The sequence below is a fragment of the Antrostomus carolinensis genome, unplaced genomic scaffold (assembly GCF_000700745.2).
Source record: "Antrostomus carolinensis isolate BGI_N321 unplaced genomic scaffold, ASM70074v2 scaffold25112, whole genome shotgun sequence".
Classification (NCBI taxonomy): Eukaryota; Metazoa; Chordata; class Aves; order Caprimulgiformes; family Caprimulgidae; genus Antrostomus; species Antrostomus carolinensis.
In genome coordinates this window covers 47,495-66,776 of record NW_010299381.1, presented here as the reverse complement: position 1 = coordinate 66,776, position 19,282 = coordinate 47,495, and the positions used below count along the sequence as shown (strand labels likewise).

Below are 19,282 nucleotides of genomic sequence, written 5' to 3'. Positions count from 1 at the left end.
CCCAGAAATGTCCCTCCGTGTGCTGCCAACATTCCCAGGCTGGGAGCCTCTCCATGAGCCACTGGTCGGCATCTCTGGGGAAAGGGATGTTACAGGGATGTGCTCGTCCTTCCCCAGCTCCAGCGGCAGAACCTGCTCCTGAACTCCCGGTGGCCTGGCACTGCCCATGGCCCTGGCACTTGGCCCCAGCTCCTGCTGTACAACCCACCCCGGCCTCTACTGTCCAGCAAGAGAAGAAACCAGCAGCAGCTTCACCACTTGGCCACCAGCACAGCTATGTCAGCAGGGATGAGACCCCAGATCTCTCATCAGCACCCTGCAAGCATTGCTTTTTGCCTCTGATTAAGGATCTGTGCCCGCAGATCTGCTTGACTCCAGAGAGATTCCCGAGACAGTCGTGTCCTTGGCTCCACTCTAGGCAGGTGAGGCCATCCCAGAGGATGCTCCCAGCAAGCCAAAGTGCTGGGCAACCCTGTGTCATGCTAAACTGCTTACACAGGACCAATGGCACCAGTACAGCAGGTCCAATGTCTCTATCAGCACCTTGCAGAGTACCAGGCACTGACACACAGCAAAGGCTTAAAGGACAAACACTGGGTGCTGTGTTATCCACCTCGGAACTGCAGCAGCAATTTGTGAGATTCCCCCAGGACTGCAACCTCCCCCCCATGGCCACAAGTTGTCCTTCAGAAAAAACAGCCCTCTCAGCCCCCAAGCAATCCTCAGTCTCCAAAGGGTCTAAACCCTTGGGCTTGGTGGATTCTTGTCTTCCCAAAATCTCCAGGACCAAGGCAGGCTGCTGGACAGCCTAGACACACACGCCTTGTGCAGGGGATGCAACACAACAGCGTGAAGACCCCTCGCTCTGCCAGCCCTTACCCATGGTTTGTTTTCTTATGCCTGCTGATCTCCTTCTCTCCTTCTATGATCCACTGAAGGATCTTCTGGTTTCTCTCCACGTCTTCAGGAGATCCTGGCATCTCATAGCTGGCACCATCACTTTTCCCTGAATCGGTCTTCTTAACATTTCTTTTTGAGAGCAGACTTGCTTTCCCACTGCAAGAACAAAGCTTGAGACATTAGCGCTTTGCCTGAGCCGAAGCACCACAGACCGCGGCAGAGGATGGACACGTCTGTCTCCAGACATACTCAGCCCTGCTGGGGTCTGGTGCTGCCTGCAGTGCAGACATGGCCCTGGTTGCCTTACACAGCCCCCTGGATCTACCATAGCTCAAACCAACCGTGCCACAGTTGAGGCTAAGAGCAAGACTGGTCAGACCCAGGCTGCTCCGTCCAGCCACCTGCGGAGAAAGGGAGCTTCTCCTCTGGCCAAATGAGCCACGGCAATGTGGCAAAAAGCCCAGCAGATCTCCTGCTACACCAAGGGTTGTGTTAAACCTCTGTCTCTCTGCTCAGAGCAGGTTCATCCTGGTGCTGCAATCTGTTGGCTGCCTCTCTGCATCAGACCACTGCTCAAAACCTGACCCCCACCCAGGTTCACTGATCCCCCAGCCTGCTGATTTGCCATGCTTCATCGTTTCTTGTCCCTGAGCTGGGTGCCTGATGCTTCACATCATGGTGGAAGATCATGTCCTGGTGGGGTAAACTGTCTTCTGCAGGCTCCCATGCACTGGGAAGCATGGCCACCTCCAACATCGCAGCCAGCCAGGCACCGGGCAGCAGCTGACACTCTGGCTACGCTTGTGGCTGCAGCAAAGGCTCCTACAGACACCCCACCACTCCCTGCCCACCTCCATGGGCCCATGGGCCCAGCTGAGCAGCACCACACTCACAAGGCCATGCAGAATTCACCCATCCTGGCCTGTCATTGCCACAGCCTGTCATTTCATGGGACCCCCACCATCCTAATTACCCACCTCCTTTACTCCATAGGGCCCCTCTACTTCTGCTCACTAACACACATCAGAAAAACAACCTTAACACCCCAGAGAAGTGCCAGGTCCTCAGACAGCTTTGCTGATTTTTTGGGGAAAAAAAACTGGAAAGAGGTTGCTGAAGATCTACAAAGGCAGAGCAAACTGACAACTTCTTCCCTGCTTCTCCCCACACGAGGAGTAGCAGGTATCAAAAGAAATTCTCCAGCAGCAGGTTCAGTGCAAACAAACAAACAAAGGTTTTTGGCAGGTTGTAACCAAGCCACAGACACAGCCTCGGGGGGACAGGGGGACAGCGCCCAGCTGGGCTGAACAAGGAGCCAGACAAGCCACTGCAAGAGACTGCTGTCTGCCAAACAAGACTATTTGGATGCAAACTCTTGTCTCGTGAAGCTCCTAAGCCAGAGACTGTCAGGAACTGGGAGTTTGTACCAGAGGAAGGACAGTTCTGAATGTGGCCTCTTAGGTTCCCTTAAATATGTGCTGCAGTTGGTGGTAGAGAGGGTCCTGCTAAAGATGGGGCTTTGGGTTGACCCAGCATGGCCATGCTCATGTTCTGCTGAAGCAACAACTCTGAAGAAATAAGGCAAATTTAAGTGCCTTTCCCTGGAAAACTGTGTGGAGATCAGTTTGCTTTGGCTGCCTCTGCCCTCTGCCTCCCCGGAAAGCTGGTCCTGTCACTGCAGACCCAGCCATCTGCCTTCACTAAATATCCCACCCCTGGTGTGCTGCAAGGCATCACCCCAAAACCACAGCCTTGGGGAGCCAGCCGAGCTCTGGGTGAGCACAGTTCTCCCTGGGGCTGCTCCACCACCATGTGTTATCCCAGCAGCTCCGAGCTCCACTCTCGCCTTCGCAGTCAGCCAGTAACAGGACCAGCAAATCCCACAGAGGAGAAGGAGCTTCACCCTCTCCCCTTAGCACAGAGGGGACGGAGGAATTCAAACAGCCACGGGAAGAGGGACAAAAGCCCATCAGGCAGTGCTATGCTTTCCTGGGTCCCCTGCCTCAGAGAACATCCCCTCGGAACAGGATACCACAGCAGCACCGCAGCATCCATCGCTTTGTCAGGAAGAGGAAGGAGCCCTGCTGGTGACTGGGTCAGGCCTTGCAAGAAGGAGGCTTTTACCCTCTCAGAAACACCTTACGAGACTGGTTTCTGTTACCCACATCCCAAGATGCAGCCCTATACTCATCAGCTTGGGGAAGCAGACCAGCATCTGCAACTTCTAAGCACCTCCACTGCTTTAAGGAGCAGAAAAACTACTTTATAATGAGGCCATTAAAAATCCTGGTTAGAGGGTGTCTTTCAGCACCAGATCACAGTGATGAAAAGGGCTCTGCAAGGGTTATGGGGGGACACATCCATTTCTGAAGAGGAAGAGCAGTGGGAGGCCCTTAAACCATGTCACAGCACAGGCTTTCATGAGAAAACGTGGTTCAACCACCCTGTTCCACCAGCACACTACAGTCCACTTACAAAAGAGCTTCCTAGAGAAGCCAGGGCTCTGGGACTCCCATTGGGTGTTGCCTTGACTCACCTGTAGCCTAAAGAGTCCATGGGGACAGGGGCCATGCCCAAGTTTTCAGTGTAGTTTCGTGACTTTGTTGCATAGTTATGTGAATCTACATTCCAAGCAAAGCTGTTCTGCACTCGCTGCGTGGCCTCGGCCTCGATCTGCTCTTTTGGTTTCATCACGCTGTGGTGATGGATGTGGTGGTAGACGTGTTTATGGTGGTATAAGTTAGCTGCATCCAGTTTCATTCCTGATTTTGTTGCATGCTTGCCATGCCCTGGAGGAATTGTTCCTAGTGTCCCTGGCAGCTTTCCTAAGTGGCCACTTTCTGGGGACCGTGGCTTAGGAGAGTGGCGGCCAGGTCCTGGAGACTGGCAGCCTGGTGTTTTCATCACACGCTGGACATGTTCATCAAGGATGCTTTCGGGGTTTTCTTCATGGGCATCTCTCATCTGCATCCCAGCGCAGCCCATCTCAGAGTAACGAGGAGCAAAGTGATGAAAGGCTTGGGCGGAAGGCATCTTGTGGCTAATGACTGAGGGACCAGAAGAGATATCTGCATCCTCACCTTCTTCTTCCTGCAAGAAACACGAGGACAATCAGAGAATGACAGCAGAATGGCAGAAGGAGTCTCTAGTCCCACCTCCTGCTCACAACAGGACCACTGCCCACCCTTGAAGGGCTCAGGCCTGGCTTTGTCCAGCCAGATCTCGCAGATCTTCAAGGAAGAGATCCACCAACCCTCTGGAGACCTGTCCCAGAAAATTTCCTAATGTTCAAGTCAAGCCTGTGCAGTCTTGCTGCCACCAAGCAGAGCTGCTAAGGTCTCTGTAGCTGCTTCCTGAGCCACCATTAGCAAGGGTCTCCATACACTACCCTAACAGACCGAGGCAACCTCAGACAGGCAGCCCACACACCACGACCAGGCTTTACAGATGCAGCTTAACAACTCCATCGGATGTATGAGCAGGCAGAACCTTACTGAAAACCTCCCTAAAACCCTTGAAAGTGGTTCTGGAACAACCAGCAGCAGAAACACAACTTACTGCACCATACCTGTGACTTCCTAGGAGCCTTGGGGAAGGCACTGCCTCAAAGCCCATCAGATAAAGCCCAAAGTTACAGGATACGAGGCAAAACAGTTCTTGAGCCAGGGGAGACCAGAGGGGTTTCTCATTCAAAGAAGAAACCCCTTCACAAGGTAAAGCCAACAGTGGGTTTGTAACAGGAGGGAGCAACTGAAGGTCGACAGCAGCATGAATGGGTTTGAAAATCAAACATTGATTTCTCCTGGGCATGCTAAGGCTGGAGTGAAACACTTCAGATAAAGAAATGGGTTGGAACTAACTGCTTGTTCTTGTAGTTCACAGGGGTCTAGGACATGCTGGTAGAGACTCTTAAGTCCTTGCCAGGAAGAATAAAACTCCTCCATGCTGACAGCCACAGTTTTGATGCTGACAAACTACTTTACACTCCAACATAAACTCAGATATTTATGAAGTTTCTTTATTGAAAGTCAGGATTCCTAGTTTTTTTTTTTTAATTACATAAGCAGGATTCCAGCGAGTCCTTTAATCCTGCTCTTTTCCTCCTCTGGCACAGTAAAGAAATCAGTTGCAGCACAGGGTATCTCTGCCCTGACAGATAAATGTATCTGCTAGAAAACACTGACTCCCGTCAGCTTTGCCTGTCAGATGTCATCATCCATCACTTGCTAACCAGCTTCAAAGTCTCAGCTGCCAACACCCCAGCAAGAAAGCAAATAACACACTTCCTCCCACTGTCACAACTGGGGGTTCAAACCTGGACCAGGGACAACGTCAGGCTTTGAAAGTGCCAAAGGCATGGGCGCTGCCAGCCTGGGAGTGTGACACGATGCCCATGTCGGGAGGGGATGTGCCACTTTCTAACAAACCGCTTTGAAGAACTTCAGAGGCACCTTTCATCTACAGCCACGCCGCTGCAGCCTGCCAACCACTGTCCCTGGGCACCCTGCTCGGGAACAAGAGAAGATGAAGCATGTGCTGACTAAACCCCTACCACCGGGGAAGCATTTCTTAGCAGTTTATGACAACCCAACGATGTGCTCAGCGCTTGGGAGGCTTTTAGGGCTGGTGTTTGCTTTCTGGAAAACTCTCAGGTTTAAATATCATAGAATGTGCAGGACAAGATCTGACCCTGGTAATCCCTGATGAACAGCAGTGTGTCCCTTCTGCTCAAAGCCCACAGCGGAGCAGGGTGGCATGAGAGTGACAAGCCAGGGTGGCCCAGCCAAATCGTTGCCTGGAACTCCAGTTTGCCAGTAACTGGGACCTGGGACATTGCTTTGTTCTGAAACTGAGATCAGGGTGGGCTAAGGGAAGGAGAGGGATGCATTAGCTCAGCTCAACTGTGTCACTGAGAAGATCTGGACCCCAAGCAGGTCCTCAGTTAGGAGCAAGTGCTGCTGGGGTTGGTGGTAGGCAGACAGACCCTGGGGCAGTTGGCTTCCCACCCTGCAGCGCTGGTCTCAGCCTCACATCGGGTTGGAAAGCCCCAACAGTCAGAAAATGGCAGTTCCGGTGGTAGGCAGACAGACCCTGGGGCAGTTGGTTTCCCACCCTGCAGCGCTGGCCTCAGCCTCACATCGGGTTGGAAAGCAACAACAACAGTGAGAAAATGGCAGTTCATGAAGAAATTGGGGTGCCTATCCCAAGCTGTCCTCTCTCCTCAAGCGGTGCAGAGCCCCAAAGGTTGGAGTCGAGGCTGTAGATACCAATTTTCCTGAATCTTTTCACCGTGCTTAGTCTGCAGTGCAAAAACAACACATGGTATGAGGTCGGGGCAGTCTGGGTTGAGACTGTAAGACGGGACTTTGGATAGAGCAGAGGTGAGCCCTGGCTCTGTCACATGCACTAGGGCATCGCAAGGTGCTCCCTGCTCGAGTACCTGACCGCAGTCTATGCCTGGGAATGCAGCAGCAGCCCCTCTCCCTGCCAGCTGCACTGCCACCTAACCTGCGCCCCTCTGCCCACCGAGCCCCCCCACACTGCCCACAGCTGGCACAGGCAGAAGAAAGAGAAGACAAGACAAAGGGATGACCAAGGAGGAACGGGCAAGCGGCAATAACTACTGTGTGTGATGCTGAAGAAACCCACAGGTCTGGGGAGCAGCCTCCTCCATGAGCTTGGCTTTCCCGGACACGGGTGGCGTGGGCATCTGGCTGTGGTGAGCTGGGCAAAGCTTTGTGGCAGGCACAGCCTCTCGCTGCGGGGGGAGACCCGGGTGCCATAACCACTAGATGGTGCTTTGTTGACATCATATTGTGAGAAACCTCTTCCATCAGCTCCCAAAGTTAGAGAGATGTGGGCTTCAACTTGGCTGACTGGCTGCTGAGCTATTTTTGCTCTGCAGCAAGGTCGGGGATGCCCTTCCCTTTGAATGAGGAGGTTGAAATCTGCACTGATGAGCTACAGGCAAGTGATATCTCGCTGCAAACCTCCCCCTCCTCTGCCTTCTCCCAGTCCCACCCATCAGGCTGCTACTGGTCAGCAGGGCAAAGGACTCACCTAACCACCAGTGTGCTTTCGATCATCGTGCAAATGATGTCCCTCTCTAGTCAGGCAATGTTTTACATTCAAATAGTCAGAATCTCAGTGTTGGCTTTGCTTCTCCTGGCTTGTTTTCAATTCAGCTCAGACAAAGACAGAGCAATCTGTAGGATACTGCAGCTTCCACGCACAGAGATGAGGCTGAAGTGGCTCAAAAAGTAATAAGGGAACACATGTATCCTCTAATCCTCTCCCATGTTGCAGAGAATAATCAATAAATTCAGAGTTTGGTGGATTGTTTTTGAAAACCAGAAATCTGACAGTCTTTTCACTAAAAGATATTTGGCTCTAAATAAGATGCCTCTTCTCCATACCACTGCATGATGCTGCTTTGAAAGGGAACCTGCAGACAGCTCAGTATGGGGGAAGAACATTTATTTTTTTCCTAGTTTTTGCAAAATATTTCCAGCCTCTCTGCTAAGCTGCTAACTGCCTTGTGTGATTTACACTCACGGTTTTCCCCGCGCTGCTGTTCAGCGAGCCATGTACACCCAGTGAGAGGTTACCCTGTAGTCCTAGTGTTCAGGTCACAGAAAAAAAAGCCTTGTGATCTATCAGGATTCAAGCTCTCCTCTTGCTGATACCAGCAGGTCCTGCACCTTAAGTGCTGACCTAAAAAAAACCCCTACAATTGCTTACTCTTGAGTTTTTCCTGAATGGCTAATGCCAGATGCCAGCCAGTCAATGAAATACATTCTGGAGACAGCAAAGAGGTTTAATATATAGCATTAGTGGGAGTTCTGGGCTTAAAAATAGATTAAATCACACAAAAATGTGTTTAAACAGACTTAAATTTATTCTCTGGCACATAGGTATTTGCTGATTTTATGGTATTGCTACTGGCAGCTTCTTCAAGGAGGCAGAGGGCTGGGAAAATGTAGTCTGGTACAGGTGGGGCAGAGCCATGGGAGGAGGAAGGACTAGGACTCTAGGCCTGCGTTAGCAGAAAATGCTGCTGGTTACACTGGCTTCTTCTAGGAAGTAATAAGTACCAGAGAGGAAAATGGGCCAATTCCAGAAGAACAGGAACCTAATCACAAAATAGCACCTTGTTGGCCTTTTCTGGCTGGACGCTGGACGCAGACGTGCAGGGAGTTTGCCGGACAACGCCTGGAGCTGGAGGGAAGCTTACAGCCCCCTTTGCCTTCCTCACTCCTCCACATTTGAAATACAGATATTATTGAAAGCAAATACCACAAACTCTTTTTCTGTTTTAAAGATGAACATTTAAAAATATTGATGAATATTTGAAAATACTCTCAGAGGGCTGAAGGGTCTGCCCTGGAGCCACAGAGGCTCAGCTTCTCCAAAAGCACAAAGCCTCTGCCTAAGGGCCATGGCAGCTGTTAATTGCAGAGACCCACAATTTCTTCACACAGGGCTGTAGTTATACAGACAACTGTGATGTTCAGGAACACTGTGATGTCCTCTGAAAGTTCTCCTATATCCCCAGTACAAGATGTACAGGTACCTGTGAGATGCAGTATCTCAGAAGAAAAGATAGGGCGTGAATAGTGCTGAACAGGGCGTCTCACGCAGGTAACACTAGACAACCAATACCTTATTCTCTCCCTCCTGGAGCTTGTTGTGGAGCTGAAGGCCTTGCACGCTTCCCTTGCTTCATCTACCAAGTTCTTGAGCTCTGAAGGGCCCCAGCAGTACCAGGGCTGACAGCACGCAGTGCCATGGCCTGGGTTTTCCCAGCCACCCATGTGCATTTCTCCATCCAGGAGAAGATGTTTGGATGCTACACCTGAGCAGTTCTGCGTTTGCTAGGGATATGCTAGGCACTGATGGGCAGAACCCTTTTGGGTTTGGTAGAGATGTCCTGATAGCACATACAAACCACCTCCAAGCATAACTTCACCTGCCATCTGGTTATCATTTGTGGGGGAAATATGGATCACTCAAAACCCCAGAGGGGAAGGTGAAGCCCTGTTAGACAGTGCCCATCCTCACATGGAAAGGATTGCTCACAAAGTCTGTGATGGATGGGAGAGCAAGGGTGCTCAAGAAGATGATGGAAAACCCCTGTCTGGTGACACAAGTGGGCACTGCTGTGCCATAGCTGGTATTGTACAGCAGGGAGGGAGTGCTGGAGCTCACAGAGCCCTGCATGGACCAAGGAGCAGCATCATGGAAGCTCCTGGGGCAATGGGAGCCTCCAGGATCCCCCGTGCAAGTGATGACCATGGCTGTTGAGCAGGGACATGGTCACCCAGGTTGCTGTCACAGCAGCTGAAAGCTCCCTGGGGTACACAGCACACAGACAGACTCCCAGGCTGGTAGAGAACACAAGGAGGTTACTAACCGCTCGAACGCGTTTAAGGCGCTCCTCTAATTTCTCCTCTGCTTCACGTTCCTTTTGTACTTCCTCCAAACGATTGATCAGCTCAGCAGCAAACTTCTCTGGTTCAACGTGGATATCCTTTGGCATTCGGTAGGTACGCTGGAAGAAAAACACACCAGGGTTAGCAAAAGATGCACCAAAATCACATGTTGATTCTGGAGGCTTCGATAACTGGAAATGCCAGTTGTTCTGGTGGGATGCCAGGTTGGATGAGGCTTTGAGCAACCTGGTCTAGTGGAAGGTGTCCCTGCTGCTGGCAGGGGGGTTGGAACTGGATGATCTTTAAGGTCCCTTCCAACTCAAACCATTCTATGATTCTATGATTCTATGCTGAGGGTGGACAGGCTGGCAGACACAGAAGTGCAGCCTAGGACTGGTGGGCTGGAAGCTGAGCCACCACGAGTTCCTTGGCTGGCACCAGCTCTGCACACTACCCCACGTAAGGGATAGGTTTTCTGGAGCCCTAATTCAACAAACTCCTCTTTGGGATGGATGTGCTTGCTTTCCTCCCAATGTACACATGGTCAACAGGAATATCCTGGTCTGAAAGGGTGGAAAAGGACGTACAGACAAACCTCTCAAAAATCACACTTATAGTAGTGATGTTTTTCACTATGATAGAAGGAACTCTTATGACACTCATCTCACCCCGGATGGATCAGCGTATGCTGGTCATTCTCTGCAAATCTAGCCCACAGCCGCAGAAAGGAGAGGAAATCCTGTCACCTCCAAGACATCTTATTTCCCTCCATCTTCTGCTACCACCCAGCCCACCCACAAAAGGCCACGGTTCCCACAAAGCATCCTCTCTTGCAGGATGGCATCGTGACTCTTCAGCCCTGTGCAACAATCCCCTACTTGCTTTATCAATACAGCACCCTTACAAGCACAGAGATACCATTTTTCTGCTTGCTCTGGGTGAACAAATGAATATTTATGGAAGTTCAAGAGCATCCTCAGTTCCTTATGCTGAGTTACCTTGTTCCTAAATTCCTGAACTCTGGGATAAGAAGTTTGTGTAGTGAAGTATGAAGCTATCAGCTGCTGTATTTTTTTCTCCTCATTTTTATCCCTTCTGCATTATTTTTTTTAAATAGTAGAAAAACTAAAACGACACAGCAGAGTTAAAAATTTAATTTGGAGGAAAAATACATGGAAAATGTGATAGTATAAAAACCTGAATTCCAATGTATTTCAGTGCCAACACGAGATAAATATACACTCTATAGGACCAGAGATAAAATTAAATGTGAAGACATGAGATAATTCACAGCAAAAGAACAAACGCAGCACCAGAAGCAGATGTTGAGCTTGAAATCTTTCAAGGAGGATGAGACCACCTGAATTTATCCCAGACCAGTCAAAAGATCAACGTGGACAATTAAAATAACGCTTTGCCACAAAACCTGACAAAGGTATGAAAATCATACTGGTTTTTTTGCTCTCTGCCAGCTGCCAAGTGGAAGATGGGATGAAAACCAGGCAGTGAGTATCCTACCGATGGCACTGAGAAGCTGAAGACATCTTATATGACACCCAAGGTGGGTTGTAGAGGTCTCAGTTAAAGCATCACTTGTTTTGTTTGCTGAGAGCAAGACCCAGCCAACCCCACCAGCAACTCTCGACCCCAGTGCTGACTGCTGTCGCCTGCTCTCCCACGCTGGATGGTGCTGGGCTGCAGTGTCCCCGGGAATGTCTGCGGATGTGATGTGGGGTTGCAGGTAAAAGGACTGCCTGCTCCAGAACTCACTTTCTGTGACCATCAGAGGGACTGACAGCTCCTCCTGAAGCTGTCCCAGGCAGGACTAACCCATCTGAGCTGGGAACAGCCCCAACCACGCATCCCCTTCACCCAGGGATGCAGCTGCTGGAGAGGGTATAACACATGTGAGCTACCAGGTGGCTCCCACTCTGGGACGACAAAGTCTTTGCTGCCACCAGGACCTCTGGCCCTACAAAACAACGGCCTGTATTACAAAGAAACATGGCAGGAAAAGATTTTAGTCAACAAAAATGACATTAAGTCTTGAAATATTGGCAAAAGGGCCAAAGAGGCAGCTTCATCCCAGCACCTGGACCTTGTGTTGTCCAAAAATGAGCTCCAGACATGCTCCCATCATGGGTGAAGATGTGGCAGACCTGGTCCCTGCTCTGTTACTCCCTGGGGAGCTTCTAGGATCCAAGCAATGCTTCCTCATTCCCCTCAGGTAGCCCAGGGGAGAACTTCTGGGTAAGGGAGCCTGCTTGCATCAGAAACCCCAAACCCATGGCCACCACCATCCATCTCATAAGGCAGCACCAGTGATGCCCAAGGAGGGAAATCTCTCTCTTGCCTGACAAGTTGCAACCCGTTGGGTGATGCGTTCACTCCCTCCTGCCACCTCAGCCATGCCAACCCCCCTGCGGTTGTTTATGCGATGGCAGCACCAAGCCCTGCTCCGTTAGAGAGTTAATGAGCCTAACGAGAGGCAGCTCAGCGCTCAGCAGTTAGAGTCTCGGGTCTCTCTCTTGCAGGTATGGCAGTGGCTTCCACAGCAAAGCAGAACTGGGAAAGAATTCCTTTTATTTTCATAGCCTTTGAGGCAATGCAGCATCCCAAACCAAAGCCTCTCCCGAGGCCCCAGCAGCAGCGGGTGCAAAGGCTGAAGGTTGATAACTCACAAGTCCTGTCAAAATAAGGTGCTTCCCTCCAGGCCCAGCAACGCCTGAGGACCACAGCTCCATCTCTAATGAGGATCTGAAGACATTCAGGGTCACAGCTGTATCCAGGGAACTCAATAAAAGGTGATTTTGGTCTTCTGCAACTAGTACTTCCACAGATTTATCCACAGTCTCTCAAAGTCTAGAGGTGATTGAAGCTCAACTACATAAATGAAAATAATCAAATCCAAGAATCTTTAGGGTGACTTTGTTTTTCTCTCTCTTTGATAAACCACTGCATTGGCAAAACCCACTGCCCCGTCCTTGGCAGTGGCTTTCCACTTAGCACAACAGCTTGCAGAGGTCCCCAGCAGCCTGTTCAAGGGTGCAGGAGGCAGTCCCCTCTCTGAAGCCATCTCTACAAGGGTCTCCCTGACCATCCAAGTTCAATGCAACTGCAGTGAACCTCATTTCACCCCACAGACACTGGTTGCACACTCACTATGTTGTCCTGGTGGGTACTCGTAATGGTGACTCGCAGAAAGCTGCCAAGCAGGACGATGCTCTGAACGTTGCCATGGGTCTGACTTTATTTCTATAAACTCAAAGGAGGAGCTGCACAGACTTCTCCAGAACGACCAGTATTGCAGAATAATGAATGCAAATTCCCTGGGCTGAAACAATACAGATAACTGCTGAGGGCTCCCTGGACAGCACGCATGGACTGTAGCGACCTGGTTCAAAAGCCTTAAGACAATAAAGTGTTTGAAACTTCTATCAAATGACAGGCCTGGCATTGGGAGGGAGACATGCTCCATCAAAAACCAGCCAGGCTGAGCCTGTGCCCCAAGCAGGATCCTTCAGGACTTGAGGATTTTGAACCTGTCCCCGGCGTCCCGCGGGCATACAGAGCCCTACCAAGGGAGCCATAAATGAGCTGTTTATTGTTCTGAAATCAGAACGGCTCCGAATGCTTTTGTTCCAAGTAAAGGGTGCAGCATTGTCTCAGAGCTGGCTGGTTTTGGAGGATCCAGCCCTCCAGTCTGGACCAGAATGAGATCTCTGGCCATTCTGGCTCAACATTTCAGAAAGGAAGTGTTTAATTTTAAAGAATTGTTTTATCTACAGCTGTTTTATCTAATGTTTTATTTAATGATCTACTTTTATTTAATGCCACTAGTTCAGACAGGTCTGTCAGAACCAAACCATGCTGAGCTGGGGAAGCTGCAGAGAACAATGGATGGGAGGCTGAACGCCAGATGGGTTGGCAAGAGAGAAATTGCTTGAACTGGTCTGGATGGAGCAATCTTTCCTAGTGACAGCTGTGAGGAAGGATTTCTTGGGGGACCTATCACCAGAACACTATCCTCTACATGCAGTGTCTGAAGCTCTGCTACCTTTGGGAAGGAGCAGCCTCCTGAGAACACATGAGATACACAAGCTCTCCAGTAGTTCCAGTTAGCACCTGCTATCATATTTTCTCCTTCTTGGAGCTGATGGAGCAGGAGTTACATGGATTTTGCTCCATGAGGATGATGCAGATCTTGGGTTTTGATGGATTTCACCTTCCCTGAGAAACTGAGGTTTGAGGAAAAAGTTGCACATCAGAACACACTGGCATCTTAAATGTGTGGTTTTATTATGATCTGTACGTGAAAAGGCAGAAAGGGAAGAATCTCACCCACGGGTTCTCCTTGGGAAGAATAAACCTCAATTGCTCTGAGATGAAACAGCAAGTTTGCTGATGTTATTGTAGGGTAGAGGTCTCTAACCAGTCCCAGGGACCCACGGGTTGGGCTGAACCGTTTCTGACAGATCCAACTGAGCTGCACCAACTGTTGGTAAATCTCCCTCTTCTACAGGAGGTTTGATGCCTCCATGATGCTTGAGTGGCCAATGTTACATCACAAGTCAGTCTTGGATATGAAATGAAGATGGCAGGCTAAAGAACTTAAGATAAAAGAACTTCTGAAGCTCCACGCTTCCCAGATTAATAATGCAGTCCACTGTGACATACATTTTTAAACGATAAATGGTGTTTCCATACCAGAAACTCACAGACAGCTGGATTTCAGCATCCATCTAGCAGCATTCAGGGATTAGCAAGGAGTCCCGCTGCTGCAAGGCATTTGAGGAAAAAGGCATAAAACAGCTGATGGGAATTCTAAGCAGGTTCCCAACTTGCAGGAGCAGAAAGCTCATTTAGCTGTAGTTATCCAGGCAGCAGGAGACCAGGGCTCCTCCTGTACGCTCTGTGCTTTTACAGCATTGCAGAAGGGTCACTCAAAAGCTTCTGTTCCACTCAAGAACACTATGGAAGCCACCTCTGCAGAGAGGACAGTCGTTCTGGGAAAGTTCAGCAATCAGCCTGACCCCCTCTGCTGCTGCTTCTGCTGTTTTCCTTCTCATGTGGGATTAGTGCAAAGAGCTGCAGTTTCCATGATTGTGGGGCAGGACAGGAAAGCTCCCATCTGGCAATCAAGCTACAGCAAGAACATCACAAAATGGCTTCTTTATAGAGTTAAATAAACAACAAAAAAAAGGAATCCCAAGACTTAGCGCTCAAGTTTGGATTTTTCTGAATTTGTGGTGGAAAAGGAGCATCTCCCATCCTCTCCTGGGAAGGGATGAATGCCAGAGCCAGGGTACAGTGCAACAGCACGGGTATGACACCTGCATTCTCTGGGCTTTCACCCTTCCTTTGGGAACTCGCTTGCTCTTTCCTTCCTTGGTGCTGCAAGACTCTGTTCGACTCCCAGAGAGAGATGGAAAACCACATGAAAAGCAACACCCACCCGCTGGGTAACGGGTTCCTGCGAGAGGCACAAAGCAAAGATCTCGTCACTTGCTAGAGACCTTCACCCACTGCATTCCTGGGCAGAGGGCTGTTCCACAAAACACAGCTTTTCCAAACTTAGAGCACTGGTGAGTTTGTAAGTGTGGAATATGTAGAACACAGCTGTCCATGCACCGAGACCTGCTGCATAGCAGGGCATCCTACATAACCAGCACATGCCTTTGTTATTTGGAGGCAGCATGGCTGTTGAAACCAGCGGGCAGTCTCCTACAAACATATAATCACTACAGTTTATAGCTCCTGGACCTAACTGAAAGTGGTGCAGTATAAAGTCTTTCAGAATTTTGTGTAATAGCCCCATAACTCATTGGTAAGGGAACAGTGAGGTCTCTAAAGGACTTCTGAAATGACTTTTCGGATGTAGGAGGTTCTCTACTATCACTAGAAAAACATGCCATGCATTCTGCAAGCACTGTCAGGACGGACTCTGGCTACACTGGTAGATATGAGTCCACAGAGACCTTCACTCAAAGGTTACAATTTATTCATGGCTACAGGTTGAAAAGCTTGTTAACCACTGGGGCCGATGGAGACTGCTTCAGCTGCGGGCTGCAAGATAGCCTAACCACCAGCTTTGGAAAGCAACGCTTGAAGAAACATTTGCATGGCTCCTTGCTAATTGGGGAAGTTTAATTCAATAAGCGTGCAGTTAGAGGTGATTTTTAAAAAGACTGACTTTATAACATTTCACACTGGTGTTGTCAAAACATATTGTCTAATTACCTTCTCCTTTCTTGGCTGATTGATAAGCGAGGGCAGAGCAGTGCCTCTCTGAAGTCGATGCCAATTCTGTGTCAGTAATTGGCTGGCAGGAGGTGCCAGAGTGTCTGAACTAAACTTTTATTCCCTGGAGAAAGACTAGAACTAACTCGACTTCTCAGTCCTCAGCTCCCATATAAATATGCGTCAAGATGCCTTTTTCCCTGGGATTTAAAATTACAGCACAGAATCTAATGGGAACAGCGGATGTTTCACAGAAAAAATCCTTGTGAAGCATCTGTGTGTAGTTTAGGAGGAATATGTAATTCTAAAAGACCGTGGAGATAAGTAGGATAATATAAAAATTTATAAGCAGCAGGTGGCCAATTTAAACCTTGTTTTTTTTTTTCCCCTCCCTTTTTAAACTGGTTTCCAAAAAGGTTGATAAAATTTAATGCTAAGTAAAACTAATTAGCCAGCAAGGAACTGCTGTTGGAATGACACTTATTCAGTTCAACAAAAGAAATGTTTGGCAGATGGAAGTTCGTTAAAGCAGAGCTCACTATACATATTTAATGCTCCACACTCCGAGTTTATAACCTGCAGTTCATTGAGGCATTGCCAGTGCACACGAGCAACTGAAAGCCACTATTATTTTTATCCAAAAGGTAAAGCCACTGACAAGCTTTGAAGTCAGAGAATATTCACTTGGTAGTTCCCACTGCTGGGGAACAGCAGCAGCAACAACAACAACAACAAAAAAAAATAAAGGCCAAGCTTTCAAACTTCAACTCTAACAAAGCCATGCTTACAGTAAAAATGGCATCAAGTGAAATAAAAAGGCACCCAGCCAGCCTTTTCAACAGCGACCACACTGTGAAAGCAACTGTGTGAAAAGAGAGGTGACTGAGCAAGGATGGCTAGTGAGCGTCCGCAGCCAGGGCTTTTATTGTCAACCCAGTGATCAAAGCACAGGAGACCCTCTTAAATCTAAGGAAAATAATCTAATTTAAAAGGCAAAACAAAGAGTGGTGGTTTGTGGTGTTTTTTGGTTGTTTTTTTTTTTTTTTTTTTAAATCAGATTAAAACAAGGGTGTATTTCTGCTGGTATTGTGCTGCTTTGAGCAGGCAGGATGAGAACAGCTGCGCCAAGTTTGAAGGCACTTCTGGAAAAAGCAGATGGAGGCCTTTTTTTCTCTCTATTTGATTTGTGCTGGAGTCCAGCTGTCCAAAGGGAAAAGAAGCACCTTTATTCCCTGCTAGATATTAAATGTCACCTGTAACTTCTCACAGAAAGAAAATAATAATAAGCAGAGCTGCAGATGGTGCTGCAGAGCCCTAGCAGGTATGTTCATCTTCCAAAGCTGTTTGCTTACCTGGAGCAACTGGGGAGACAGTGTCAGACAAATGAAATACGCCTGCACCTTCTTTGCTCTCCTGCCTCATACCCCGAGGCTTTGCTGAGCCCTTGAGAGGATTACAGCTCCCTTTGGCTGCCCAGTGCAGAAATATCGCTTGGAACAGTTGCATTTCTCCCCAGCTGACCTTGGCTGCCAGCTACATCAGCCTTCGTGTCCAATGGCCTCCTACACCTTCCACAAACACCTCCAGCTCACCCGAGGGCACGGAACCTGCTCGCAGATAGATGTCAGCCAGTGTTGCTGTTCTCATCCAGAAGAAACAACTGGCTACTGACTGAAAGGTTAAGAAAACTGTGTTTTGGGCAGCCCTGGATGATGAGTTTGGCAGAAGGCTACCAAGCCCTTTCTTAGCATGGTGTATTTCCATCTTAAAACATCTCCAGATGAATGCAGTGCTAAGGGGGGGTTAGACCTGAGCAAGCAGAGCAACTGTACACTAGAGATCTCATATTTTCCATATTTACCTCTGGGGAAGGAGATAGTGCTACTTACAGGAATGTGAGGTAGTGGCACACGTCCATTTGCTTTGGCACTTTCTTGCATCTCTCTGCGATGCTGCTTTCGGAGTCTGTACGGTGGGATCCCATCTCTGCCGGAATAAAACAACAACACACCCTGCTTTAGTGCCTCTCTCTGATACATCACCTTCATTTAAGCCTTGCAGGTAGGAAACCTCTTTACATTTGAGAAAGGCTTTGCATGCCCAGGGCGAGCGCAGCAGAACAGGAGTAATCCATGTGGGGAATGACGCTCATCCAGGTCCCCACACCAGTAACACTCTGGAATTGGGTGCTGGGGGACTTACATGGCACCTGTTGGGAGCAGAGCGAGGTAGGGCTCCTGCGACTGCTGCCCTAGGCAGAGGGCAGGGAGAAGGACTTGGATTGCATCCTGGTACCTTTTATAGTTGGTTGCTTTCTATAAAAGAGCCTGTAATGTACAGAGTAAACCACAGGGCAGGCGAGGAGAGGGAGGAGGAGGAGTGGGAGCTGAGTGAGCATCTACACCAAGGGGAACTCGGTCAGGGAACAAGGTATATATTTTTAAGAGAGCGTGACAACTTCTCAAATGGGTTATCAAAGTGAAGGGGTAGGCTCTGTAGCTCTTAAGATGATCTCTAGCTCAGTGTGAAATTATGGGCTTGCTACTGGTGTTCCTGTGCAGAAGCACCCAACCCTGGTCCCGGAGGAGGCTGGACGAGGTTAGGGAGGGAAGCCATGAGCAGTGACACCCAAGCGAACCAGCTCTGCTCGGGTTTGGGCCCTTGCTGAAAAAGCCGGTGACTGAGGTCTCAGCAGAGGATGGAGACAGTGGTAGCAATGGTCCTTGGTCCTGATAGACTGGAGCTGGGCCCGTGGCTCTGCCGTGAGCTGGGGGATGGCGCAGACCCGCTCTGGGTCCCAGCAAAAGGGGGCAGAGCCACCAGGCTTCCTAAGCACTGCAAACCATGACCAGCTGAGTGCAACCTCAGGGGGAGAAAGGATCTGCATTTTTGTTCTCACCATTGCCACCACCCTGCTGACAAGGAGAATGCGAGTGAGGTGGAGCTCACTGAGGAGATAAGGACACTGGCCCATGTCCTGGTGATACTGGGTTATTTTGAGAAAAATGAATGAACACAAAACCAAATGCCAGCCCAGAGTTTGGCAATTTGGAGTTTTCCTTTTTTATTTTACACATTTCCCTGATTCAGTAAAAGGAGCCGCTTGGGAAGGCGGTGAAATGCCACAGAAATGAACGGGGGGTTCGGTCTGTCACAAGTACCAAATTAACCAAATTAACTTCCACGCACACTCGCTGTCTCCTTCCAACCCCACACCCCAACCAGCCAGTCCCAGCCCATCTCACAACAACAAGATGTTTGCACAGGCCAAATGGGCTTAGCACCTACCTCCCTCCCCAGCTGCCCAGCACAGCTGCTTCTCAACAACATAAGCCAAACAGTTTAACCAGCAGATTTTTAAAGTCGAGATGCCATTTGGCAAGAGAAGCACAATTTACTGTGGTGTTTTGGCTGCAAATCTCCCGAGTTACAAGCACCAGCCTGGTCACTATCAGCTATCAGCTCGCTCTCCATTTCCACTGGCTCCCGGGAAATGTGGGTGCAGGCAGAATCGCCACCAAATTACATCAGAAGAATGCAATTTCATGCAGTAACCCAAGCATTCCAAATTAAAGACCATTAAAATAAAATAAAACCCGTGATAAATGACAAGTGCTTTTTAGTAGGAAGAACAAATGAGAGAAGAGAAAATTAGCCAGGCTAATTACAGCTCTGGCTAGTGGCTGCAGGTAATGTGGGAGGAGGAAGAG

At 49.2% G+C, this 19,282-nt stretch overlaps 1 protein-coding gene across 2 annotated transcripts in view; it reads right to left on the bottom strand.

The window, feature by feature from the left end:
- The window catches only part of AXIN1 (axin 1), a 72,668-nt gene that overhangs the window by 7,101 nt on the left and 46,285 nt on the right, over nt 1–19,282 (bottom strand). For both annotated transcript variants that reach the window (XM_029083691.1, XM_010162786.2), the window contains exons 3-6: nt 17,462–17,558; nt 9,314–9,451; nt 3,437–3,990; nt 880–1,056 (exon numbers count right to left, since the gene is read on the bottom strand). In XM_029083691.1, the coding sequence (XP_028939524.1) occupies nt 880–1,056; nt 3,437–3,990; nt 9,314–9,451; nt 17,462–17,558 (966 nt within the window). The remainder of the gene's footprint in view (nt 1–879; nt 1,057–3,436; nt 3,991–9,313; nt 9,452–17,461; nt 17,559–19,282) is intronic.